This window comes from Perna viridis, chromosome 5, assembly GCF_037379345.1.
Source record: "Perna viridis isolate PV_CMFRI_1.1 ecotype Kerala chromosome 5, ASM3737934v1, whole genome shotgun sequence".
Classification (NCBI taxonomy): Eukaryota; Metazoa; Mollusca; class Bivalvia; order Mytilida; family Mytilidae; genus Perna; species Perna viridis.
Window position 1 is genome coordinate 40,748,786 of NC_142449.1, and position 22,258 is coordinate 40,771,043.

Genomic DNA, 22,258 nt, shown 5'->3' on the forward strand with positions numbered 1-22,258 from the left:
TCTTAAGGAACTAGAATCTTTATATAGCAAATTTTCACATCATTTAGTGTCTACGACCATATCACGCTGAAAGCACCGGTTCTCGTCCGATCACCGAAGTTAAGCAGCGTCGAGTCCGGTTAGTACTTGGATGGGTGACCGCCTGGGAATACCGGATGCCGTAGACATTTCTTTTTATTTCTGGCCATTTTTTAAAAAAATCACAAAAATGACACAGAAAATGGAATACGAGTTTTCGTTCGTTTTATTAGAACGTGCATTTTTATGTATAGTCATAATTGAAAAGCAGGAAAAGGCGTTAAAAGTATAACATAGCGGGGGCGTATATTGGACTAGAAGGCTCCCATATTGTCATTGTGACTTTGACGTCGCATGGCGACAGTCAGACGAAAGGGAGGCAGGGTTTGAAGCCGCCGGTGAGTAAAATTTGTCCTGTCATTTTGCAAAGTTTGAAGCAATTACATTTTCCATTTTACAATTCATTTTAAAATTAGCGCGTGCACGGACTTTTCGTGCTACAACTGAGACAAATTGACACGATTGAGCGCTGTCAAAAAAAAAGGAGGGGGCAGGGCTGGGGCGTCTGCTTGTGGATCTGTGGTGAGTTTGATATTTAAATTGAATGTTAGTCTCTGAAATTTATTTAATAATATTTTTTCTTTTGTATCAATTTTATTTTAGAAGTAATTGTATTTTCTTTATGTTACTTTATTTAGAGAGCGGGGCGAATTCTTCAGCCAAGCCTACATAAAATGTTTTGTTTTTCTATATGTCTTAAGGAACTAGAATCTTTATATAGCAAATTTTCACATCATTTAGTGTCTACGACCATATCACGCTGAAAGCACCGGTTCTCGTCCGATCACCGAAGTTAAGCAGCGTCGAGTCCGGTTAGTACTTGGATGGGTGACCGCCTGGGAATACCGGATGCCGTAGACATTTCTTTTTATTTCTGGCCATTTTTAAAAAAAATCACAAAAATGACACAGAAAATGGAATACGAGTTTTCGTTCGTTTTATTAGAACGTGCATTTTTATGTATAGTCATAATTGAAAAGCAGGAAAAGGCGTTAAAAGTATAACATAGCGGGGGCGTATATTGGACTAGAAGGCTCCCATATTGTCATTGTGACTTTGACGTCGCATGGCGACAGTCAGACGAAAGGGAGGCAGGGTTTGAAGCCGCCGGTGAGTAAAATTTGTCCTGTCATTTTGCAAAGTTTGAAGCAATTACATTTTCCATTTTACAATTCATTTTAAAATTAGCGCGTGCACGGACTTTTCGTGCTACAACTGAGACAAATTGACACGATTGAGCGCTGTCAAAAAAAAAGGAGGGGGCAGGGCTGGGGCGTCTGCTTGTGGATCTGTGGTGAGTTTGATATTTAAATTGAATGTTAGTCTCTGAAATTTATTTAATAATATTTTTTCTTTTGTATCAATTTTATTTTAGAAGTAATTGTATTTTCTTTATGTCACTTTATTTAGAGAGCGGGGCGAATTCTTCAGCCAAGCCTACATAAAATGTTTTGTTTTTCTATATGTCTTAAGGAACTAGAATCTTTATATAGCAAATTTTCACATCATTTAGTGTCTACGACCATATCACGCTGAAAGCACCGGTTCTCGTCCGATCACCGAAGTTAAGCAGCGTCGAGTCCGGTTAGTACTTGGATGGGTGACCGCCTGGGAATACCGGATGCCGTAGACATTTCTTTTTATTTCTGGCCATTTTTTAAAAAAATCACAAAAATGACACAGAAAATGGAATACGAGTTTTCGTTCGTTTTATTAGAACGTGCATTTTTATGTATAGTCATAATTGAAAAGCAGGAAAAGGCGTTAAAAGTATAACATAGCGGGGGCGTATATTGGACTAGAAGGCTCCCATATTGTCATTGTGACTTTGACGTCGCATGGCGACAGTCAGACGAAAGGGAGGCAGGGTTTGAAGCCGCCGGTGAGTAAAATTTGTCCTGTCATTTTGCAAAGTTTGAAGCAATTACATTTTCCATTTTACAATTCATTTTAAAATTAGCGCGTGCACGGACTTTTCGTGCTACAACTGAGACAAATTGACACGATTGAGCGCTGTCAAAAAAAAAGGAGGGGGCAGGGCTGGGGCGTCTGCTTGTGGATCTGTGGTGAGTTTGATATTTAAATTGAATGTTAGTCTCTGAAATTTATTTAATAATATTTTTTCTTTTGTATCAATTTTATTTTAGAAGTAATTGTATTTTCTTTATGTCACTTTATTTAGAGAGCGGGGCGAATTCTTCAGCCAAGCCTACATAAAATGTTTTGTTTTTCTATATGTCTTAAGGAACTAGAATCTTTATATAGCAAATTTTCACATCATTTAGTGTCTACGACCATATCACGCTGAAAGCACCGGTTCTCGTCCGATCACCGAAGTTAAGCAGCGTCGAGTCCGGTTAGTACTTGGATGGGTGACCGCCTGGGAATACCGGATGCCGTAGACATTTCTTTTTATTTCTGGCCATTTTTAAAAAAAATCACAAAAATGACACAGAAAATGGAATACGAGTTTTCGTTCGTTTTATTAGAACGTGCATTTTTATGTATAGTCATAATTGAAAAGCAGGAAAAGGCGTTAAAAGTATAACATAGCGGGGGCGTATATTGGACTAGAAGGCTCCCATATTGTCATTGTGACTTTGACGTCGCATGGCGACAGTCAGACGAAAGGGAGGCAGGGTTTGAAGCCGCCGGTGAGTAAAATTTGTCCTGTCATTTTGCAAAGTTTGAAGCAATTACATTTTCCATTTTACAATTCATTTTAAAATTAGCGCGTGCACGGACTTTTCGTGCTACAACTGAGACAAATTGACACGATTGAGCGCTGTCAAAAAAAAAGGAGGGGGCAGGGCTGGGGCGTCTGCTTGTGGATCTGTGGTGAGTTTGATATTTAAATTGAATGTTAGTCTCTGAAATTTATTTAATAATATTTTTTCTTTTGTATCAATTTTATTTTAGAAGTAATTGTATTTTCTTTATGTCACTTTATTTAGAGAGCGGGGCGAATTCTTCAGCCAAGCCTACATAAAATGTTTTGTTTTTCTATATGTCTTAAGGAACTAGAATCTTTATATAGCAAATTTTCACATCATTTAGTGTCTACGACCATATCACGCTGAAAGCACCGGTTCTCGTCCGATCACCGAAGTTAAGCAGCGTCGAGTCCGGTTAGTACTTGGATGGGTGACCGCCTGGGAATACCGGATGCCGTAGACATTTCTTTTTATTTCTGGCCATTTTTTAAAAAAATCACAAAAATGACACAGAAAATGGAATACGAGTTTTCGTTCGTTTTATTAGAACGTGCATTTTTATGTATAGTCATAATTGAAAAGCAGGAAAAGGCGTTAAAAGTATAACATAGCGGGGGCGTATATTGGACTAGAAGGCTCCCATATTGTCATTGTGACTTTGACGTCGCATGGCGACAGTCAGACGAAAGGGAGGCAGGGTTTGAAGCCGCCGGTGAGTAAAATTTGTCCTGTCATTTTGCAAAGTTTGAAGCAATTACATTTTCCATTTTACAATTCATTTTAAAATTAGCGCGTGCACGGACTTTTCGTGCTACAACTGAGACAAATTGACACGATTGAGCGCTGTCAAAAAAAAAGGAGGGGGCAGGGCTGGGGCGTCTGCTTGTGGATCTGTGGTGAGTTTGATATTTAAATTGAATGTTAGTCTCTGAAATTTATTTAATAATATTTTTTCTTTTGTATCAATTTTATTTTAGAAGTAATTGTATTTTCTTTATGTCACTTTATTTAGAGAGCGGGGCGAATTCTTCAGCCAAGCCTACATAAAATGTTTTGTTTTTCTATATGTCTTAAGGAACTAGAATCTTTATATAGCAAATTTTCACATCATTTAGTGTCTACGACCATATCACGCTGAAAGCACCGGTTCTCGTCCGATCACCGAAGTTAAGCAGCGTCGAGTCCGGTTAGTACTTGGATGGGTGACCGCCTGGGAATACCGGATGCCGTAGACATTTCTTTTTATTTCTGGCCATTTTTTAAAAAAATCACAAAAATGACACAGAAAATGGAATACGAGTTTTCGTTCGTTTTATTAGAACGTGCATTTTTATGTATAGTCATAATTGAAAAGCAGGAAAAGGCGTTAAAAGTATAACATAGCGGGGGCGTATATTGGACAAGAAGGCTCCAATATTGTCATTGTGACTTTGACGTCGCATGGCGACAGTCAGACGAAAGGGAGGCAGGGTTTGAAGCCGCCGGTGAGTAAAATTTGTCCTGCCATTTTGCAAAGTTTGAAGCAATTACATTTTCCATTTTACAATTCATTTTAAAATTAGCGCGTGCACGGACTTTTCGTGCTACAACTGAGACAAATTGACACGATTGAGCGCTGTCAAAAAAAAGGAGGGGGCAGGGCTGGGGCGTCTGCTTGTGGATCTGTGGTGAGTTTGATATTTAAATTGAATGTTAGTCTCTGAAATTTATTTAATAATATTTTTTCTTTTGTATCAATTTTATTTTAGAAGTAATTGTATTTTCTTTATGTCACTTTATTTAGAGAGCGGGGCGAATTCTTCAGCCAAGCCTACATAAAATGTTTTGTTTTTCTATATGTCTTAAGGAACTAGAATCTTTATATAGCAAATTTTCACATCATTTAGTGTCTACGACCATATCACGCTGAAAGCACCGGTTCTCGTCCGATCACCGAAGTTAAGCAGCGTCGAGTCCGGTTAGTACTTGGATGGGTGACCGCCTGGGAATACCGGATGCCGTAGACATTTCTTTTTATTTCTGGCCATTTTTTAAAAAAATCACAAAAATGACACAGAAAATGGAATACGAGTTTTCGTTCGTTTTATTAGAACGTGCATTTTTATGTATAGTCATAATTGAAAAGCAGGAAAAGGCGTTATAAGTATAACATAGCGGGGGCGTATATTGGACTAGAAGGCTCCCATATTGTCATTGTGACTTTGACGTCGCATGGCGACAGTCAGACGAAAGGGAGGCAGGGTTTGAAGCCGCCGGTGAGTAAAATTTGTCCTGTCATTTTGCAAAGTTTGAAGCAATTACATTTTCCATTTTACAATTCATTTTAAAATTAGCGCGTGCACGGACTTTTCGTGCTACAACTGAGACAAATTGACACGATTGAGCGCTGTCAAAAAAAAAGGAGGGGGCAGGGCTGGGGCGTCTGCTTGTGGATCTGTGGTGAGTTTGATATTTAAATTGAATGTTAGTCTCTGAAATTTATTTAATAATATTTTTTCTTTTGTATCAATTTTATTTTAGAAGTAATTGTATTTTCTTTATGTCACTTTATTTAGAGAGCGGGGCGAATTCTTCAGCCAAGCCTACATAAAATGTTTTGTTTTTCTATATGTCTTAAGGAACTAGAATCTTTATATAGCAAATTTTCACATCATTTAGTGTCTACGACCATATCACGCTGAAAGCACCGGTTCTCGTCCGATCACCGAAGTTAAGCAGCGTCGAGTCCGGTTAGTACTTGGATGGGTGACCGCCTGGGAATACCGGATGCCGTAGACATTTCTTTTTATTTCTGGCCATTTTTTAAAAAAATCACAAAAATGACACAGAAAATGGAATACGAGTTTTCGTTCGTTTTATTAGAACGTGCATTTTTATGTATAGTCATAATTGAAAAGCAGGAAAAGGCGTTAAAAGTATAACATAGCGGGGGCGTATATTGGACTAGAAGGCTCCCATATTGTCATTGTGACTTTGACGTCGCATGGCGACAGTCAGACGAAAGGGAGGCAGGGTTTGAAGCCGCCGGTGAGTAAAATTTGTCCTGTCATTTTGCAAAGTTTGAAGCAATTACATTTTCCATTTTACAATTCATTTTAAAATTAGCGCGTGCACGGACTTTTCGTGCTACAACTGAGACAAATTGACACGATTGAGCGCTGTCAAAAAAAAAGGAGGGGGCAGGGCTGGGGCGTCTGCTTGTGGATCTGTGGTGAGTTTGATATTTAAATTGAATGTTAGTCTCTGAAATTTATTTAATAATATTTTTTCTTTTGTATCAATTTTATTTTAGAAGTAATTGTATTTTCTTTATGTCACTTTATTTAGAGAGCGGGGCGAATTCTTCAGCCAAGCCTACATAAAATGTTTTGTTTTTCTATATGTCTTAAGGAACTAGAATCTTTATATAGCAAATTTTCACATCATTTAGTGTCTACGACCATATCACGCTGAAAGCACCGGTTCTCGTCCGATCACCGAAGTTAAGCAGCGTCGAGTCCGGTTAGTACTTGGATGGGTGACCGCCTGGGAATACCGGATGCCGTAGACATTTCTTTTTATTTCTGGCCATTTTTTAAAAAAATCACAAAAATGACACAGAAAATGGAATACGAGTTTTCGTTCGTTTTATTAGAACGTGCATTTTTATGTATAGTCATAATTGAAAAGCAGGAAAAGGCGTTAAAAGTATAACATAGCGGGGGCGTATATTGGACTAGAAGGCTCCCATATTGTCATTGTGACTTTGACGTCGCATGGCGACAGTCAGACGAAAGGGAGGCAGGGTTTGAAGCCGCCGGTGAGTAAAATTTGTCCTGTCATTTTGCAAAGTTTGAAGCAATTACATTTTCCATTTTACAATTCATTTTAAAATTAGCGCGTGCACGGACTTTTCGTGCTACAACTGAGACAAATTGACACGATTGAGCGCTGTCAAAAAAAAAGGAGGGGGCAGGGCTGGGGCGTCTGCTTGTGGATCTGTGGTGAGTTTGATATTTAAATTGAATGTTAGTCTCTGAAATTTATTTAATAATATTTTTTCTTTTGTATCAATTTTATTTTAGAAGTAATTGTATTTTCTTTATGTCACTTTATTTAGAGAGCGGGGCGAATTCTTCAGCCAAGCCTACATAAAATGTTTTGTTTTTCTATATGTCTTAAGGAACTAGAATCTTTATATAGCAAATTTTCACATCATTTAGTGTCTACGACCATATCACGCTGAAAGCACCGGTTCTCGTCCGATCACCGAAGTTAAGCAGCGTCGAGTCCGGTTAGTACTTGGATGGGTGACCGCCTGGGAATACCGGATGCCGTAGACATTTCTTTTTATTTCTGGCCATTTTTTAAAAAAATCACAAAAATGACACAGAAAATGGAATACGAGTTTTCGTTCGTTTTATTAGAACGTGCATTTTTATGTATAGTCATAATTGAAAAGCAGGAAAAGGCGTTAAAAGTATAACATAGCGGGGGCGTATATTGGACTAGAAGGCTCCCATATTGTCATTGTGACTTTGACGTCGCATGGCGACAGTCAGACGAAAGGGAGGCAGGGTTTGAAGCCGCCGGTGAGTAAAATTTGTCCTGTCATTTTGCAAAGTTTGAAGCAATTACATTTTCCATTTTACAATTCATTTTAAAATTAGCGCGTGCACGGACTTTTCGTGCTACAACTGAGACAAATTGACACGATTGAGCGCTGTCAAAAAAAAAGGAGGGGGCAGGGCTGGGGCGTCTGCTTGTGGATCTGTGGTGAGTTTGATATTTAAATTGAATGTTAGTCTCTGAAATTTATTTAATAATATTTTTTCTTTTGTATCAATTTTATTTTAGAAGTAATTGTATTTTCTTTATGTCACTTTATTTAGAGAGCGGGGCGAATTCTTCAGCCAAGCCTACATAAAATGTTTTGTTTTTCTATATGTCTTAAGGAACTAGAATCTTTATATAGCAAATTTTCACATCATTTAGTGTCTACGACCATATCACGCTGAAAGCACCGGTTCTCGTCCGATCACCGAAGTTAAGCAGCGTCGAGTCCGGTTAGTACTTGGATGGGTGACCGCCTGGGAATACCGGATGCCGTAGACATTTCTTTTTATTTCTGGCCATTTTTTAAAAAAATCACAAAAATGACACAGAAAATGGAATACGAGTTTTCGTTCGTTTTATTAGAACGTGCATTTTTATGTATAGTCATAATTGAAAAGCAGGAAAAGGCGTTAAAAGTATAACATAGCGGGGGCGTATATTGGACTAGAAGGCTCCCATATTGTCATTGTGACTTTGACGTCGCATGGCGACAGTCAGACGAAAGGGAGGCAGGGTTTGAAGCCGCCGGTGAGTAAAATTTGTCCTGTCATTTTGCAAAGTTTGAAGCAATTACATTTTCCATTTTACAATTCATTTTAAAATTAGCGCGTGCACGGACTTTTCGTGCTACAACTGAGACAAATTGACACGATTGAGCGCTGTCAAAAAAAAAGGAGGGGGCAGGGCTGGGGCGTCTGCTTGTGGATCTGTGGTGAGTTTGATATTTAAATTGAATGTTAGTCTCTGAAATTTATTTAATAATATTTTTTCTTTTGTATCAATTTTATTTTAGAAGTAATTGTATTTTCTTTATGTCACTTTATTTAGAGAGCGGGGCGAATTCTTCAGCCAAGCCTACATAAAATGTTTTGTTTTTCTATATGTCTTAAGGAACTAGAATCTTTATATAGCAAATTTTCACATCATTTAGTGTCTACGACCATATCACGCTGAAAGCACCGGTTCTCGTCCGATCACCGAAGTTAAGCAGCGTCGAGTCCGGTTAGTACTTGGATGGGTGACCGCCTGGGAATACCGGATGCCGTAGACATTTCTTTTTATTTCTGGCCATTTTTTAAAAAAATCACAAAAATGACACAGAAAATGGAATACGAGTTTTCGTTCGTTTTATTAGAACGTGCATTTTTATGTATAGTCATAATTGAAAAGCAGGAAAAGGCGTTAAAAGTATAACATAGCGGGGGCGTATATTGGACTAGAAGGCTCCCATATTGTCATTGTGACTTTGACGTCGCATGGCGACAGTCAGACGAAAGGGAGGCAGGGTTTGAAGCCGCCGGTGAGTAAAATTTGTCCTGTCATTTTGCAAAGTTTGAAGCAATTACATTTTCCATTTTACAATTCATTTTAAAATTAGCGCGTGCACGGACTTTTCGTGCTACAACTGAGACAAATTGACACGATTGAGCGCTGTCAAAAAAAAAGGAGGGGGCAGGGCTGGGGCGTCTGCTTGTGGATCTGTGGTGAGTTTGATATTTAAATTGAATGTTAGTCTCTGAAATTTATTTAATAATATTTTTTCTTTTGTATCAATTTTATTTTAGAAGTAATTGTATTTTCTTTATGTCACTTTATTTAGAGAGCGGGGCGAATTCTTCAGCCAAGCCTACATAAAATGTTTTGTTTTTCTATATGTCTTAAGGAACTAGAATCTTTATATAGCAAATTTTCACATCATTTAGTGTCTACGACCATATCACGCTGAAAGCACCGGTTCTCGTCCGATCACCGAAGTTAAGCAGCGTCGAGTCCGGTTAGTACTTGGATGGGTGACCGCCTGGGAATACCGGATGCCGTAGACATTTCTTTTTATTTCTGGCCATTTTTTAAAAAAATCACAAAAATGACACAGAAAATGGAATACGAGTTTTCGTTCGTTTTATTAGAACGTGCATTTTTATGTATAGTCATAATTGAAAAGCAGGAAAAGGCGTTAAAAGTATAACATAGCGGGGGCGTATATTGGACTAGAAGGCTCCCATATTGTCATTGTGACTTTGACGTCGCATGGCGACAGTCAGACGAAAGGGAGGCAGGGTTTGAAGCCGCCGGTGAGTAAAATTTGTCCTGTCATTTTGCAAAGTTTGAAGCAATTACATTTTCCATTTTACAATTCATTTTAAAATTAGCGCGTGCACGGACTTTTCGTGCTACAACTGAGACAAATTGACACGATTGAGCGCTGTCAAAAAAAAAGGAGGGGGCAGGGCTGGGGCGTCTGCTTGTGGATCTGTGGTGAGTTTGATATTTAAATTGAATGTTAGTCTCTGAAATTTATTTAATAATATTTTTTCTTTTGTATCAATTTTATTTTAGAAGTAATTGTATTTTCTTTATGTCACTTTATTTAGAGAGCGGGGCGAATTCTTCAGCCAAGCCTACATAAAATGTTTTGTTTTTCTATATGTCTTAAGGAACTAGAATCTTTATATAGCAAATTTTCACATCATTTAGTGTCTACGACCATATCACGCTGAAAGCACCGGTTCTCGTCCGATCACCGAAGTTAAGCAGCGTCGAGTCCGGTTAGTACTTGGATGGGTGACCGCCTGGGAATACCGGATGCCGTAGACATTTCTTTTTATTTCTGGCCATTTTTTAAAAAAATCACAAAAATGACACAGAAAATGGAATACGAGTTTTCGTTCGTTTTATTAGAACGTGCATTTTTATGTATAGTCATAATTGAAAAGCAGGAAAAGGCGTTAAAAGTATAACATAGCGGGGGCGTATATTGGACTAGAAGGCTCCCATATTGTCATTGTGACTTTGACGTCGCATGGCGACAGTCAGACGAAAGGGAGGCAGGGTTTGAAGCCGCCGGTGAGTAAAATTTGTCCTGTCATTTTGCAAAGTTTGAAGCAATTACATTTTCCATTTTACAATTCATTTTAAAATTAGCGCGTGCACGGACTTTTCGTGCTACAACTGAGACAAATTGACACGATTGAGCGCTGTCAAAAAAAAAAGGAGGGGGCAGGGCTGGGGCGTCTGCTTGTGGATCTGTGGTGAGTTTGATATTTAAATTGAATGTTAGTCTCTGAAATTTATTTAATAATATTTTTTCTTTTGTATCAATTTTATTTTAGAAGTAATTGTATTTTCTTTATGTCACTTTATTTAGAGAGCGGGGCGAATTCTTCAGCCAAGCCTACATAAAATGTTTTGTTTTTCTATATGTCTTAAGGAACTAGAATCTTTATATAGCAAATTTTCACATCATTTAGTGTCTACGACCATATCACGCTGAAAGCACCGGTTCTCGTCCGATCACCGAAGTTAAGCAGCGTCGAGTCCGGTTAGTACTTGGATGGGTGACCGCCTGGGAATACCGGATGCCGTAGACATTTCTTTTTATTTCTGGCCATTTTTTAAAAAAATCACAAAAATGACACAGAAAATGGAATACGAGTTTTCGTTCGTTTTATTAGAACGTGCATTTTTATGTATAGTCATAATTGAAAAGCAGGAAAAGGCGTTAAAAGTATAACATAGCGGGGGCGTATATTGGACTAGAAGGCTCCCATATTGTCATTGTGACTTTGACGTCGCATGGCGACAGTCAGACGAAAGGGAGGCAGGGTTTGAAGCCGCCGGTGAGTAAAATTTGTCCTGTCATTTTGCAAAGTTTGAAGCAATTACATTTTCCATTTTACAATTCATTTTAAAATTAGCGCGTGCACGGACTTTTCGTGCTACAACTGAGACAAATTGACACGATTGAGCGCTGTCAAAAAAAAAGGAGGGGGCAGGGCTGGGGCGTCTGCTTGTGGATCTGTGGTGAGTTTGATATTTAAATTGAATGTTAGTCTCTGAAATTTATTTAATAATATTTTTTCTTTTGTATCAATTTTATTTTAGAAGTAATTGTATTTTCTTTATGTCACTTTATTTAGAGAGCGGGGCGAATTCTTCAGCCAAGCCTACATAAAATGTTTTGTTTTTCTATATGTCTTAAGGAACTAGAATCTTTATATAGCAAATTTTCACATCATTTAGTGTCTACGACCATATCACGCTGAAAGCACCGGTTCTCGTCCGATCACCGAAGTTAAGCAGCGTCGAGTCCGGTTAGTACTTGGATGGGTGACCGCCTGGGAATACCGGATGCCGTAGACATTTCTTTTTATTTCTGGCCATTTTTTAAAAAAATCACAAAAATGACACAGAAAATGGAATACGAGTTTTCGTTCGTTTTATTAGAACGTGCATTTTTATGTATAGTCATAATTGAAAAGCAGGAAAAGGCGTTAAAAGTATAACATAGCGGGGGCGTATATTGGACTAGAAGGCTCCCATATTGTCATTGTGACTTTGACGTCGCATGGCGACAGTCAGACGAAAGGGAGGCAGGGTTTGAAGCCGCCGGTGAGTAAAATTTGTCCTGTCATTTTGCAAAGTTTGAAGCAATTACATTTTCCATTTTACAATTCATTTTAAAATTAGCGCGTGCACGGACTTTTCGTGCTACAACTGAGACAAATTGACACGATTGAGCGCTGTCAAAAAAAAGGAGGGGGCAGGGCTGGGGCGTCTGCTTGTGGATCTGTGGTGAGTTTGATATTTAAATTGAATGTTAGTCTCTGAAATTTATTTAATAATATTTTTTCTTTTGTATCAATTTTATTTTAGAAGTAATTGTATTTTCTTTATGTCACTTTATTTAGAGAGCGGGGCGAATTCTTCAGCCAAGCCTACATAAAATGTTTTGTTTTTCTATATGTCTTAAGGAACTAGAATCTTTATATAGCAAATTTTCACATCATTTAGTGTCTACGACCATATCACGCTGAAAGCACCGGTTCTCGTCCGATCACCGAAGTTAAGCAGCGTCGAGTCCGGTTAGTACTTGGATGGGTGACCGCCTGGGAATACCGGATGCCGTAGACATTTCTTTTTATTTCTGGCCATTTTTTAAAAAAATCACAAAAATGACACAGAAAATGGAATACGAGTTTTCGTTCGTTTTATTAGAACGTGCATTTTTATGTATAGTCATAATTGAAAAGCAGGAAAAGGCGTTAAAAGTATAACATAGCGGGGGCGTATATTGGACTAGAAGGCTCCCATATTGTCATTGTGACTTTGACGTCGCATGGCGACAGTCAGACGAAAGGGAGGCAGGGTTTGAAGCCGCCGGTGAGTAAAATTTGTCCTGTCATTTTGCAAAGTTTGAAGCAATTACATTTTCCATTTTACAATTCATTTTAAAATTAGCGCGTGCACGGACTTTTCGTGCTACAACTGAGACAAATTGACACGATTGAGCGCTGTCAAAAAAAAAGGAGGGGGCAGGGCTGGGGCGTCTGCTTGTGGATCTGTGGTGAGTTTGATATTTAAATTGAATGTTAGTCTCTGAAATTTATTTAATAATATTTTTTCTTTTGTATCAATTTTATTTTAGAAGTAATTGTATTTTCTTTATGTCACTTTATTTAGAGAGCGGGGCGAATTCTTCAGCCAAGCCTACATAAAATGTTTTGTTTTTCTATATGTCTTAAGGAACTAGAATCTTTATATAGCAAATTTTCACATCATTTAGTGTCTACGACCATATCACGCTGAAAGCACCGGTTCTCGTCCGATCACCGAAGTTAAGCAGCGTCGAGTCCGGTTAGTACTTGGATGGGTGACCGCCTGGGAATACCGGATGCCGTAGACATTTCTTTTTATTTCTGGCCATTTTTTAAAAAAATCACAAAAATGACACAGAAAATGGAATACGAGTTTTCGTTCGTTTTATTAGAACGTGCATTTTTATGTATAGTCATAATTGAAAAGCAGGAAAAGGCGTTAAAAGTATAACATAGCGGGGGCGTATATTGGACTAGAAGGCTCCCATATTGTCATTGTGACTTTGACGTCGCATGGCGACAGTCAGACGAAAGGGAGGCAGGGAAATCCACCTAGTATCTAAGCAATAAAACCCGTCCACAAGAAAGACATTCTTGAATAATGGCTCTTATGTTAACTGTTAGTCGTTTTGGGCTAATGCTGTACAGCAGTGTTCGTCAGCTAGGCTAACGTTCGGGAGTAGAAAGCCCAATGAATATTCTTAGTAGGAAAATTGGTTAAACCCCGCGCTAATGTATGACTATGTTTCTGGAAATATGTAGTATTCGCATGTACTGCGGTGTTGTTCTTATTGTCGTTTAACTACTTGGCCACTCTGCCCCAACAAGTGACTTAACTCTTTTTCTGTTCATTTTTTGCTTTTTCGTTTTTGTTTTTTGTTTTTTAATGAATTATTCATTACATTATCTGTTGCTTATTTAAATGTTATTTTAAATGACTGTAAATTGATTTGGATTTTATTGTCACGTTGAACTTGAATAGTGCTTATCGGAATTTTACGAAACTAGAAGGTACGACTTAACCATGCTACCTTGATATTAACAATTGCTTCGTTCCCCATTATTGATTTACCCCTCACAAAATGGCGATGGATACGAACCAAAACAGCAATGAAAACGACGTCGATTCATACATTGGATTGCACGAAATGTTTCAAGTCGTTGGTGACCAGATGACTCCTCGAGATGTTACCGTATTAAAATATATTTACAGCGGCATTATGCCCGATGACATGATGAAAAAAGTTAATGATGGTTACTCCTTTTTGTGTGCTCTTGAAGCCATGGACAAAGTTGATAAAACATGTTTTAAGCATATCTTAGAGCTCTTAAGAATAATTACCCGGCATGACTTGACTCCTTATGTTACCCTAATGAGAAGGAAAACAGGTAGCCACATTATTACTTATCTGTGTATTATATGTCTCTGCATCAATTACATGTGATTTGAAACTTTTAGAAGGTATATACCCATAGGGGGAAGGGCCTTATAATTTGTTTTATTTTTTGAATTCTGATTTTATATTTTTCGAGGTACTAAAACTTATTTGTAAATAATTTTTTTTGTGGTAAATTTATTTATAAAAAGGGGAGTTTTTTCTAGTTTTTTTTGTACAATAACTCAAAACTATCTCTGCCAAATAAAATGAAACTATCGGAAATTGTATATACAGTCGAACCTCGTTAGTCGAAGTCTAAGGGACAAACAGAAAATATTCGAGTTATCCGAGGTTCGAGACATCCGAGGTGATTTGTCATCTGGAAATAAAATCTTTCTGTCATTGACCCGGTAAATTTAATAGGTGTTTATCAATATATTTTATTAATAAAATCGATTTTGGGGATTTTTAATGTGTAGACTTTCCAATATTTTTATTGAATCGAGTTATTTTTTTCTAATTTTTTTTTTTGGGAGTTGTTTTTTTTGGTTTTTTTTTTTTTATTTCGTTACCCCGATAATTTTATAAAGAAAACAAACAACTTATCAGTTTTAAAATTTTATTGATATTAACATATGCAAGAAGGCAAACATGCTATACAAATATAACATACACATGTATACAGTACTCACAAATAGTGACAAAAACAACAACAACTATTCATATTACAGTTTTCAATGATTACACAAAATCATACATACAAAATACAGATTCACTCGTGGAACGAACTTATTCCTGTTGCAAAGTCACTTGTGAGGGTTGTCTGCTTTGCATTGAGTTTTTTCTTCAGTTGTTTCCTTGTAAAGTAGTCATTCAGTTTGGCAACTAGTGGAAGAAAGTCTTCTGTGTTATCTTGTGCCTCGAAGTAGCTCTCGTAGGTTTCTGTCATGTCTATCATAGAAGCAAGTGTTGGAATAGGATTTTCTGGCACATTTGGTTCATCGTCATCCTGTCTTGCTCTGTGGCAGTTTGTGTGTTGGTGATCTGGTTGATGATGTCGTTATCAGTGAGTGGTTTGGTAGTTGGGATGTCGCTATCAACATTGGCATATTCTCTGAAGTTGATTCCTGCGAGTTGTGCGAGAGGTATGTCATCGTCTTCTTCCTGGGTAACGGTTGCCATGCTGTCAGCAGTAAAACCTGCATGTCTGAAACAATTGTTGATAGTAGTCTGAGTTACGGACAGCCATGCTCATTGTAGAAGTCTGAGTGCGTCAAGAACAGTCAAGTTGAAGTCCACTTTCTTCTCGGCACATGAAATCTGCTTTAACATTACTCTCTTTCTGTAGTGTACTTTCAGGTTCTGAATGATGCCTTAGTCGCAGAGTTGTGTCTTACTGGTTGTGTTGGGTAGAAGAAATACCAATCGATCATTCTTTAAACCTTTCACTTTCGGGTGGACTGGGCAGTTGTCTATAATCATGGCGATTCGCAGTTGCTGTCGTTGAAACTTCTTGCTTTCTTATTTGAGTCGTAGTCAGTTGGTAATGTTTTCACATTCTTGAAACAACTTGGGTTTGCTGCTTTACCAATGACCAGTAGAGGAACTTTCTCAGATCCGGACATGTTGGTACACACCATCACCGTCAATCTTTCTTTACTGCGTTTTCCACCGCTACAATCAATACCCTTGAACTCTAGGGTTTTTTTTGGTAGTAGCTTAAAGAATAAGCCAGTTTCATCAGCGTTAAAAATATTATCAGGTGAAAACTCTCATGATGCTGTGTAATTCTGTAACCCATTCATTCATTGCTTCGCTCTTATCGTCAACAGATTAAGCCTCCCCGCATATTGTTTTGAATGTAATGTTGTGTCTTTCTTTGAATCTATTCAGCCAACCATTGCTGCATTTGAAGTCAGGATAATTTAGTTGTTTGGCGAATTCCACTGCTTTAGTCACAAGCATTGGTCCAGATATTGGCAGGTTTTGGTCTCTTACATTGGTAAACCATTTCAGAAATGTCTTCGTAAGAAGCTGTCCTCGTATGCTTTCTGTCTGGACCAAAACTACTTTGCTGGTATGCATCTTTAATCTTTTCTACATTTTTTATCCAAGTGGACAAAGTATTGGCTGGAACTCAGAAATTACGGGAAATTTCAGACTTTGTTTTTAAACCTCTCTCTACCTCTATAACTGCTTGGTACTTTTCTTCAATAGACTTTACATTCAGTTTACGTTTAGCTGATCTAGCTATCCCACTGGTTGAGCCAGTTCCTTCACTAGATTGCTCAGCTAACATTGTGAACTGTTTGAATGCAATAATGCAAACCTCCCTTTTATAGAAACAACTAATTATTTGACACGTGAACTGTTGTCAAAAAATAGAAGAGCCAGATTCATTTTATCTTAACTAATAGTCCATAATCATTGCATTATTGTCATATTTACTTAAAATAATCGGCTTGTTAATCAGATTCGTTTCTTCATTTTTGTACACAATATACATTCATCAAATACACTAATTGACGCTTGCCTAATCAGGCCAGCCATTTAAATGTCAACAGGTTAACTATACACACGTTTCCGATAAACGTTACACAAACACAGATTTACCTTGCACTCTTTCACTGAAGCTAATCAAGGTAATAAAACAATCAGATTTCACACCAATATGTCAACAATTATTTAATTACCAAAGTTTGAGACATCAGGGTTTAGTTGCAATATATAGCAATCAGAGGGACTGGGTGAATACCTCGAGTTATCTGGGATTTCGACTTATCAGAGTTTGACACATCAGGGTTTTTAATGCATTATGTAAAGGGAGGTTTTGCCGGGACTGACAGATTACTTCGAGTTATCCGAGGTTTCAAGTTATCCGAGTTCAACACATCGAGGTTTGACTGTATATATGTATCTATAGAAGTAAGCTACCTTCAATTTTTTTAATTTTTTTTTTAAATTCCATGGACATGTTCTGGTTACAAAAGTTTATTCATAACAAAAAGGGGGTAGATTTTTTGCACATGTGTTTATGTCCATAGACTTTTTGTAGGAAATAACATTCATTTGAAAACTTGCAGCAGCTTGTGCAATATGTCAGAATTGTGTGATGATGTTTAATCGAAATCAGCATGGTGAAACCCAGTTTAAGACTTAAAAAAATGTTTACTTTGTCTAGTTTGTGAATGTTTCTAACCTAGTTATCAAGAATTCTAGTATTTATATCTTCAAAGTATTAGGTTAATTATGAACCAGGGAAAAATTCCATTGTACAAGCCAACATTTGTGATCTGGGTGAAATACAAATATTGACCACTCATGCTGTTAAAATCAATGGTATATGTAAAAGTCAATTTGAAAGCTGATTTGTAAAAAGCCTCTGCATAAACTATGGGCAAGTACATGTACATGTCGTGTATGGAAATTGACAGGTAGACTGATTTTGGGTAGTAGGGGGTGAGCAATTCACTGATGAGTACTACATACACTACTGGGGACTGTGGAGTCACCATTTTAAAAATTGTAATTATCTTCTCCTGTCTTTATGCCAAGATGTATTTAATGGTTCTTGTCGTTTAATAACATTTCTGTAAAGGGAGAAAAAATATTGAAAAATATTGAAATTTTCTGATTGAAAAATTTTTACATATCTTTGGGACAAATTTTAAGCCATTATATTGACCAATTGGGAATGTTTCTCTAGGGGAAACAGCCTAAATTCAGAGGTAAATTAAGATAAACAGTATCACTGAATACCTTTGCATGATTATAGAAAGTGGTGTTTTATGTTAGTGGTTTAGATAAACATCATATGTGTTTTCTTCTTACGATGCTATGGTATTACATTGTAGTTATATAAAAGAAAATGGTTCTAATCTTGCAGTTGACTCAGATCCAGTTACAGACTACTTAGAATCAATTCAAGCCAAAAGCAATAATGTGGTTGATGAACAGAACAAGACATTGAAATCCAGATCCAAGAGGAGGAGGAGAAGTTCTTTAACTCATCGTAAATCTCACAAATGTCCAGCCTCTAGTTTTAAGGAACTAAAAAATAATGAATCTGCAATGAGAGAAAGCCTTCCAGAAGTCAAATCTAGGGTTACTTGTGGTGAGATTACATTTGCCTGTATAGTAACAAGTATTCATGATTAAGTGAAGACAAGTAGTTAAGGCAAAATTGTTTGCAAGTTAACAGAAAACATGGATTTGATAGAAGTTTAACTTGAGGTACATTTAAATCTAGATTCCACTTCCCATTACCTGTCACCTAGTACTTTGGAAACCTTTGTATTTTTTTCAAAAACTGTCTTCTGCTATGACATTGTGAAGCAATACCGTATATATGGTATCTACAGGGCGATTGATTTTTGTACTGTCGAAAAAAATATTGCTCTACCTGTCGATGTGACAGATAACTCAGCTTTTTTTCCTTGAAAGAGACAAATGTGTTTCATGGCTTTCATAATGTCACAAGTTTTTTTTTGTAGATATAAAATTACGAGTGCGTGCTGAGTATGCATCCCATGATCATGCCCTGGCTAATGTAGCATCAACAAAACAGACTGAGCTTGAACGTCAGCTAGAGCGTTTCGCTCAAGCGGATACAATACTAAAGGCCAGAGACATAGGTTCAATTGTGTGTGATATTAAATTCTCAGAGCTGACCTATTTAGATGCCTTCTGGAGAGATTATATAAATGGTTCTTTGTTAGAGGCATTAAAAGGGGTCTTTATCACAGGTAAATGTATGGAAATAAAGGTGAGAACTAAGCTTTAAAAAAATCTTTTATAAACGGATATATATATTATGTAGGATAGAGGATCAAATTAATGATGCATGTCACAACAAATCAATATTATACAAACGTCTCAGAATAATAACAACTAGATGAACGGTCCTGTACTACCATACATCTTGTACTAAGTTACAGCCCTAGATTAATCCTACTAGGAGGAATGACCCAGCCAGCTAAAACTATATTTTTCTATAGCCTAGCAGGCTGAGTGGTCTAGGGCGCTGGACTTTGTGCAGGTGGTGTGGCCACAGATGTCACAGTGCAAATATGACAGTTCTAACATCATTGGGAATTTTTTAGACCCTTCTTTAAGTTAATATTACCTTCTATGTATCAATTTGATTCGATGGAGCAGTATAGCAAATATAGTTGTCACATTCAGAGAATATATATATACACACACACACACATTTGTATGAATCGTCTAAATAAAAGTCATCACTCTCGCGTGGTGATGGATCATTGAAGACGATGTGGAACATAATAATAATTTAAATCTCTCTCTCTCTCTCTCTCTCTCTCTCTCTCTCTCTCTCTCTATATATATATATAGGGGCAACTATTTGGTTATACTTGTTTATACTGTTGCTATGGGGCCGGCTGCCTGGTGGTGTGAGGGTTTCCTCCTTGTTTATTTTAACATGATGGCTATTTCAGTGTTGATTTTTAAATGAATAAAATCTGACTGTGGATTTTTAGTTTTTGACTAACAATTCCACCAATTTTGCTGTCAAAAACATCATTTGTCATTTCTATTTGTAGATTCATTGAAGGCAGTAATTGGACAGGAAGCAGTCAAATTGTGTGTTAGTGTTGACGAGGATGATTATGAATCTGGGAGACTAAAACTTTTACAAAATCTTAGATAAGTTATTGGGAATGTCATCCCCGGTGATCTTCAGGTCATATGACGGAATTCAGTGCATTTGTATACTTCTTGTAATATAGCAGTAAACTTTCACCAAGTTTTTACCTTCATGTTACACCTACAGATTGATGCAGATTTTGCAAAAGATCATGACCAGCAAACTTGTCACTGATATAAGGTCCTGGCCAGTGGGTTCCATATTTTTTGGCAGGACTGATTTAGTTGTTTTATCATTTGTAAGTATTAGCAATGTATGTACTGTTGGTATTTTTTTTTTAATTTAGATGGCTAGCTTTAAAAGTCTTATGAAGGATTTAAACGTCAAAGTACACATATGTCTGTATTTTCTGATAAACAATCCTCAGTTGTGAACAAGTTGATATAGCAAAATCTACATCAGCTGTAATGTAAGGCCAATAAAAGTTAAACCCTTGGTTCTCAGTCAATATTCTATGAAAATAAATTGGAAATGATGGATTATTTGAACTGTTATAAAGTATTTAGTGTGTTCTGAACATCATTTACAGCCTGAAAAGGAGGGATTTTTTGTCTTTGTTATAGAAATAAAATGGTAAATATTGTACCATTGATGGAGATTGTGCAGGGTCAGAGAATTTAATTCTAAGCTTCAAAGCTCTTTAGACCACAGCGGTGGTAAAAAAGTGATAAACATGTGACCAACGTCATAGAGTATGTAAATTCAACAATATGAAGAAACTAGTCCTTTAAGAATTGAAATAAATTGCAGAAATTCCATTTTATCATTGTTGTACCATGGGCTGGCCATTTATGTTGTTATTTAACCCCTCGCTATCGGTTAAAACAATGTCACATTAATGGTCAGCTCATTGTAAAACAATGATAAAATGGAGTTTCCGTGATTTATTTCTTAATTATTTGTAGTTAGCCTAATACAAATTTCTTGTCTCATTGGTAAATTGAAATAACATTTATTTTTATGTAAAGTAAAGTAAAGACTTGTTGACCTGCACCAATGTTCTGCTAATTTGTAACTTTTGAATGAATTACAATGTTTGTGTATTCAATGTTGATAGGGCTGGGTAACTATCATAACACATTTATTTATCGAAATGAAATGAATTGTACTTTGTAATTAATTTTTTAAAAGCAGTTGTAAAACATGACATTGTCTGAACTTGACTTTTTAGCAATTTATGAAATTTGTAATTTGAAACATGCAGTACTGCACTATGACTTGTTTCTGTAGGTATTATAATTTGTTTCCTATTCTAAAAGTTTAATTGTTATATGTATGGTGGAATAAGATAGAGCAGAAAGCAAAATAAATTTGATGAGAAATATTGTGTTTTTGAATGTGTTGACAGGCTGCCAAGTCACGTTAATTTAAAAATGTCTTTCAGAACCCATATTTTTCATTATATAACTACACATTTACAGGTAACCTCAAATGAAATGTAGGTCATACATTTAACAATGATACAGAAACCTTTCTATACTGAACAGACTAGGGGTTAGGTGTACTGTAACAGAAACCTTTCTATACTGAACAGACTAGGGGTTAGATGTACTGTAACAGAAACCTTTCTATACTGAACTGACTAGGGGTTAGGTGTACTGTTACAGAAGCCTTTCTAAACTGAACTGACTAGGGGTTAGATGTACTGTTGAGGAAGTGGTTTGAAATAAAAAAAACTGAAATGAATTGCCTTAAGGTCAGGGATCATTTAATATCAGGTTTCTATTTTAATGAGGTTTTAGTTCAGATTTATTATTTAAGACTATTCACTATGACCTTACTGAAAACAATTTCCCTTTTTTATACTGGTTTCTTGCTGGCTGTTTAATTGTTTTGTTTTTTGGTTTTTTGGTTTTTTTTAACAAATTGTAACAGAATAAAAACAAAATGGGCAACAATTAAACACTGCCCTGGTAGTTCTCATAAAACAACAATCAAATATACTACATCATGGCACCATGGACATATAAGGAATTCCATTGTATGTCCCTGGCAACACCTTAGAAATTGATAGTAAATAAAATGACAATTTTTTTATTCTGCTTGAACAAGATGACTGCCTAATCTTTTACTTAACTGAAGCTGGAATATTTGTTTCAGTACAAACATTTATATACTTGTACCATATACTTATAAAATATAAAAATACTGTTCTGCAAAAAAGGGGTAAAATGGGTGTTTATTTAAATTGATGTAGAAGGTGTATTTTTCATTCAATTTTGACAATTC

At 36.7% G+C, this 22,258-nt stretch overlaps 1 protein-coding gene and 18 non-coding genes across 19 annotated transcripts; all 19 read left to right on the forward strand.

Annotated features, from left to right (window-relative positions):
* Positions 1–48: 48 nt before the first annotated feature.
* Positions 49–167, forward strand: LOC148617698 (5S ribosomal RNA). The gene has a single exon (XR_015922838.1). It is a non-coding gene; the product is annotated as a 5S ribosomal RNA (ribosomal RNA).
* A 653-nt stretch (positions 168–820) lies between these two features.
* On the forward strand, positions 821–939 carry LOC148617699 (5S ribosomal RNA). Its single transcript, XR_015922839.1, has one exon. It is a non-coding gene; the product is annotated as a 5S ribosomal RNA (ribosomal RNA).
* A 653-nt stretch (positions 940–1,592) lies between these two features.
* Positions 1,593–1,711, forward strand: LOC148617700 (5S ribosomal RNA). Its single transcript, XR_015922841.1, has one exon. It is a non-coding gene; the product is annotated as a 5S ribosomal RNA (ribosomal RNA).
* A 653-nt stretch (positions 1,712–2,364) lies between these two features.
* Positions 2,365–2,483, forward strand: LOC148617701 (5S ribosomal RNA). The gene has a single exon (XR_015922842.1). It is a non-coding gene; the product is annotated as a 5S ribosomal RNA (ribosomal RNA).
* Positions 2,484–3,136: 653 nt separating this feature from the next.
* Positions 3,137–3,255, forward strand: LOC148617702 (5S ribosomal RNA). The gene has a single exon (XR_015922843.1). It is a non-coding gene; the product is annotated as a 5S ribosomal RNA (ribosomal RNA).
* Positions 3,256–3,908: 653 nt separating this feature from the next.
* On the forward strand, positions 3,909–4,027 carry LOC148617703 (5S ribosomal RNA). The gene has a single exon (XR_015922844.1). It is a non-coding gene; the product is annotated as a 5S ribosomal RNA (ribosomal RNA).
* A 652-nt stretch (positions 4,028–4,679) lies between these two features.
* On the forward strand, positions 4,680–4,798 carry LOC148617704 (5S ribosomal RNA). Its single transcript, XR_015922845.1, has one exon. It is a non-coding gene; the product is annotated as a 5S ribosomal RNA (ribosomal RNA).
* Positions 4,799–5,451: 653 nt separating this feature from the next.
* Positions 5,452–5,570, forward strand: LOC148617705 (5S ribosomal RNA). The gene has a single exon (XR_015922846.1). It is a non-coding gene; the product is annotated as a 5S ribosomal RNA (ribosomal RNA).
* Positions 5,571–6,223: 653 nt separating this feature from the next.
* Positions 6,224–6,342, forward strand: LOC148617706 (5S ribosomal RNA). The gene has a single exon (XR_015922847.1). It is a non-coding gene; the product is annotated as a 5S ribosomal RNA (ribosomal RNA).
* A 653-nt stretch (positions 6,343–6,995) lies between these two features.
* Positions 6,996–7,114, forward strand: LOC148617707 (5S ribosomal RNA). Its single transcript, XR_015922848.1, has one exon. It is a non-coding gene; the product is annotated as a 5S ribosomal RNA (ribosomal RNA).
* Positions 7,115–7,767: 653 nt separating this feature from the next.
* On the forward strand, positions 7,768–7,886 carry LOC148617708 (5S ribosomal RNA). The gene has a single exon (XR_015922849.1). It is a non-coding gene; the product is annotated as a 5S ribosomal RNA (ribosomal RNA).
* Positions 7,887–8,539: 653 nt separating this feature from the next.
* Positions 8,540–8,658, forward strand: LOC148617709 (5S ribosomal RNA). Its single transcript, XR_015922850.1, has one exon. It is a non-coding gene; the product is annotated as a 5S ribosomal RNA (ribosomal RNA).
* A 653-nt stretch (positions 8,659–9,311) lies between these two features.
* On the forward strand, positions 9,312–9,430 carry LOC148617710 (5S ribosomal RNA). Its single transcript, XR_015922852.1, has one exon. It is a non-coding gene; the product is annotated as a 5S ribosomal RNA (ribosomal RNA).
* Positions 9,431–10,083: 653 nt separating this feature from the next.
* On the forward strand, positions 10,084–10,202 carry LOC148617711 (5S ribosomal RNA). The gene has a single exon (XR_015922853.1). It is a non-coding gene; the product is annotated as a 5S ribosomal RNA (ribosomal RNA).
* A 654-nt stretch (positions 10,203–10,856) lies between these two features.
* LOC148617712 (5S ribosomal RNA) lies at positions 10,857–10,975 on the forward strand. The gene has a single exon (XR_015922854.1). It is a non-coding gene; the product is annotated as a 5S ribosomal RNA (ribosomal RNA).
* A 653-nt stretch (positions 10,976–11,628) lies between these two features.
* LOC148617713 (5S ribosomal RNA) lies at positions 11,629–11,747 on the forward strand. Its single transcript, XR_015922855.1, has one exon. It is a non-coding gene; the product is annotated as a 5S ribosomal RNA (ribosomal RNA).
* Positions 11,748–12,399: 652 nt separating this feature from the next.
* On the forward strand, positions 12,400–12,518 carry LOC148617714 (5S ribosomal RNA). Its single transcript, XR_015922856.1, has one exon. It is a non-coding gene; the product is annotated as a 5S ribosomal RNA (ribosomal RNA).
* Positions 12,519–13,171: 653 nt separating this feature from the next.
* LOC148617715 (5S ribosomal RNA) lies at positions 13,172–13,290 on the forward strand. The gene has a single exon (XR_015922857.1). It is a non-coding gene; the product is annotated as a 5S ribosomal RNA (ribosomal RNA).
* A 168-nt stretch (positions 13,291–13,458) lies between these two features.
* LOC148617716 (death effector domain-containing protein-like) lies at positions 13,459–21,351 on the forward strand. Its single transcript, XM_088585218.1, has 4 exons — positions 13,459–14,371; positions 18,248–18,475; positions 18,855–19,106; positions 19,926–21,351. Exons 1-4 carry the CDS (start codon positions 14,065–14,067, stop codon positions 20,030–20,032), a joined length of 894 nt encoding a protein of 297 aa, XP_088441344.1. The 5' UTR covers positions 13,459–14,064; the 3' UTR covers positions 20,033–21,351.
* The last annotated feature ends 907 nt before the right edge of the window (positions 21,352–22,258 follow it).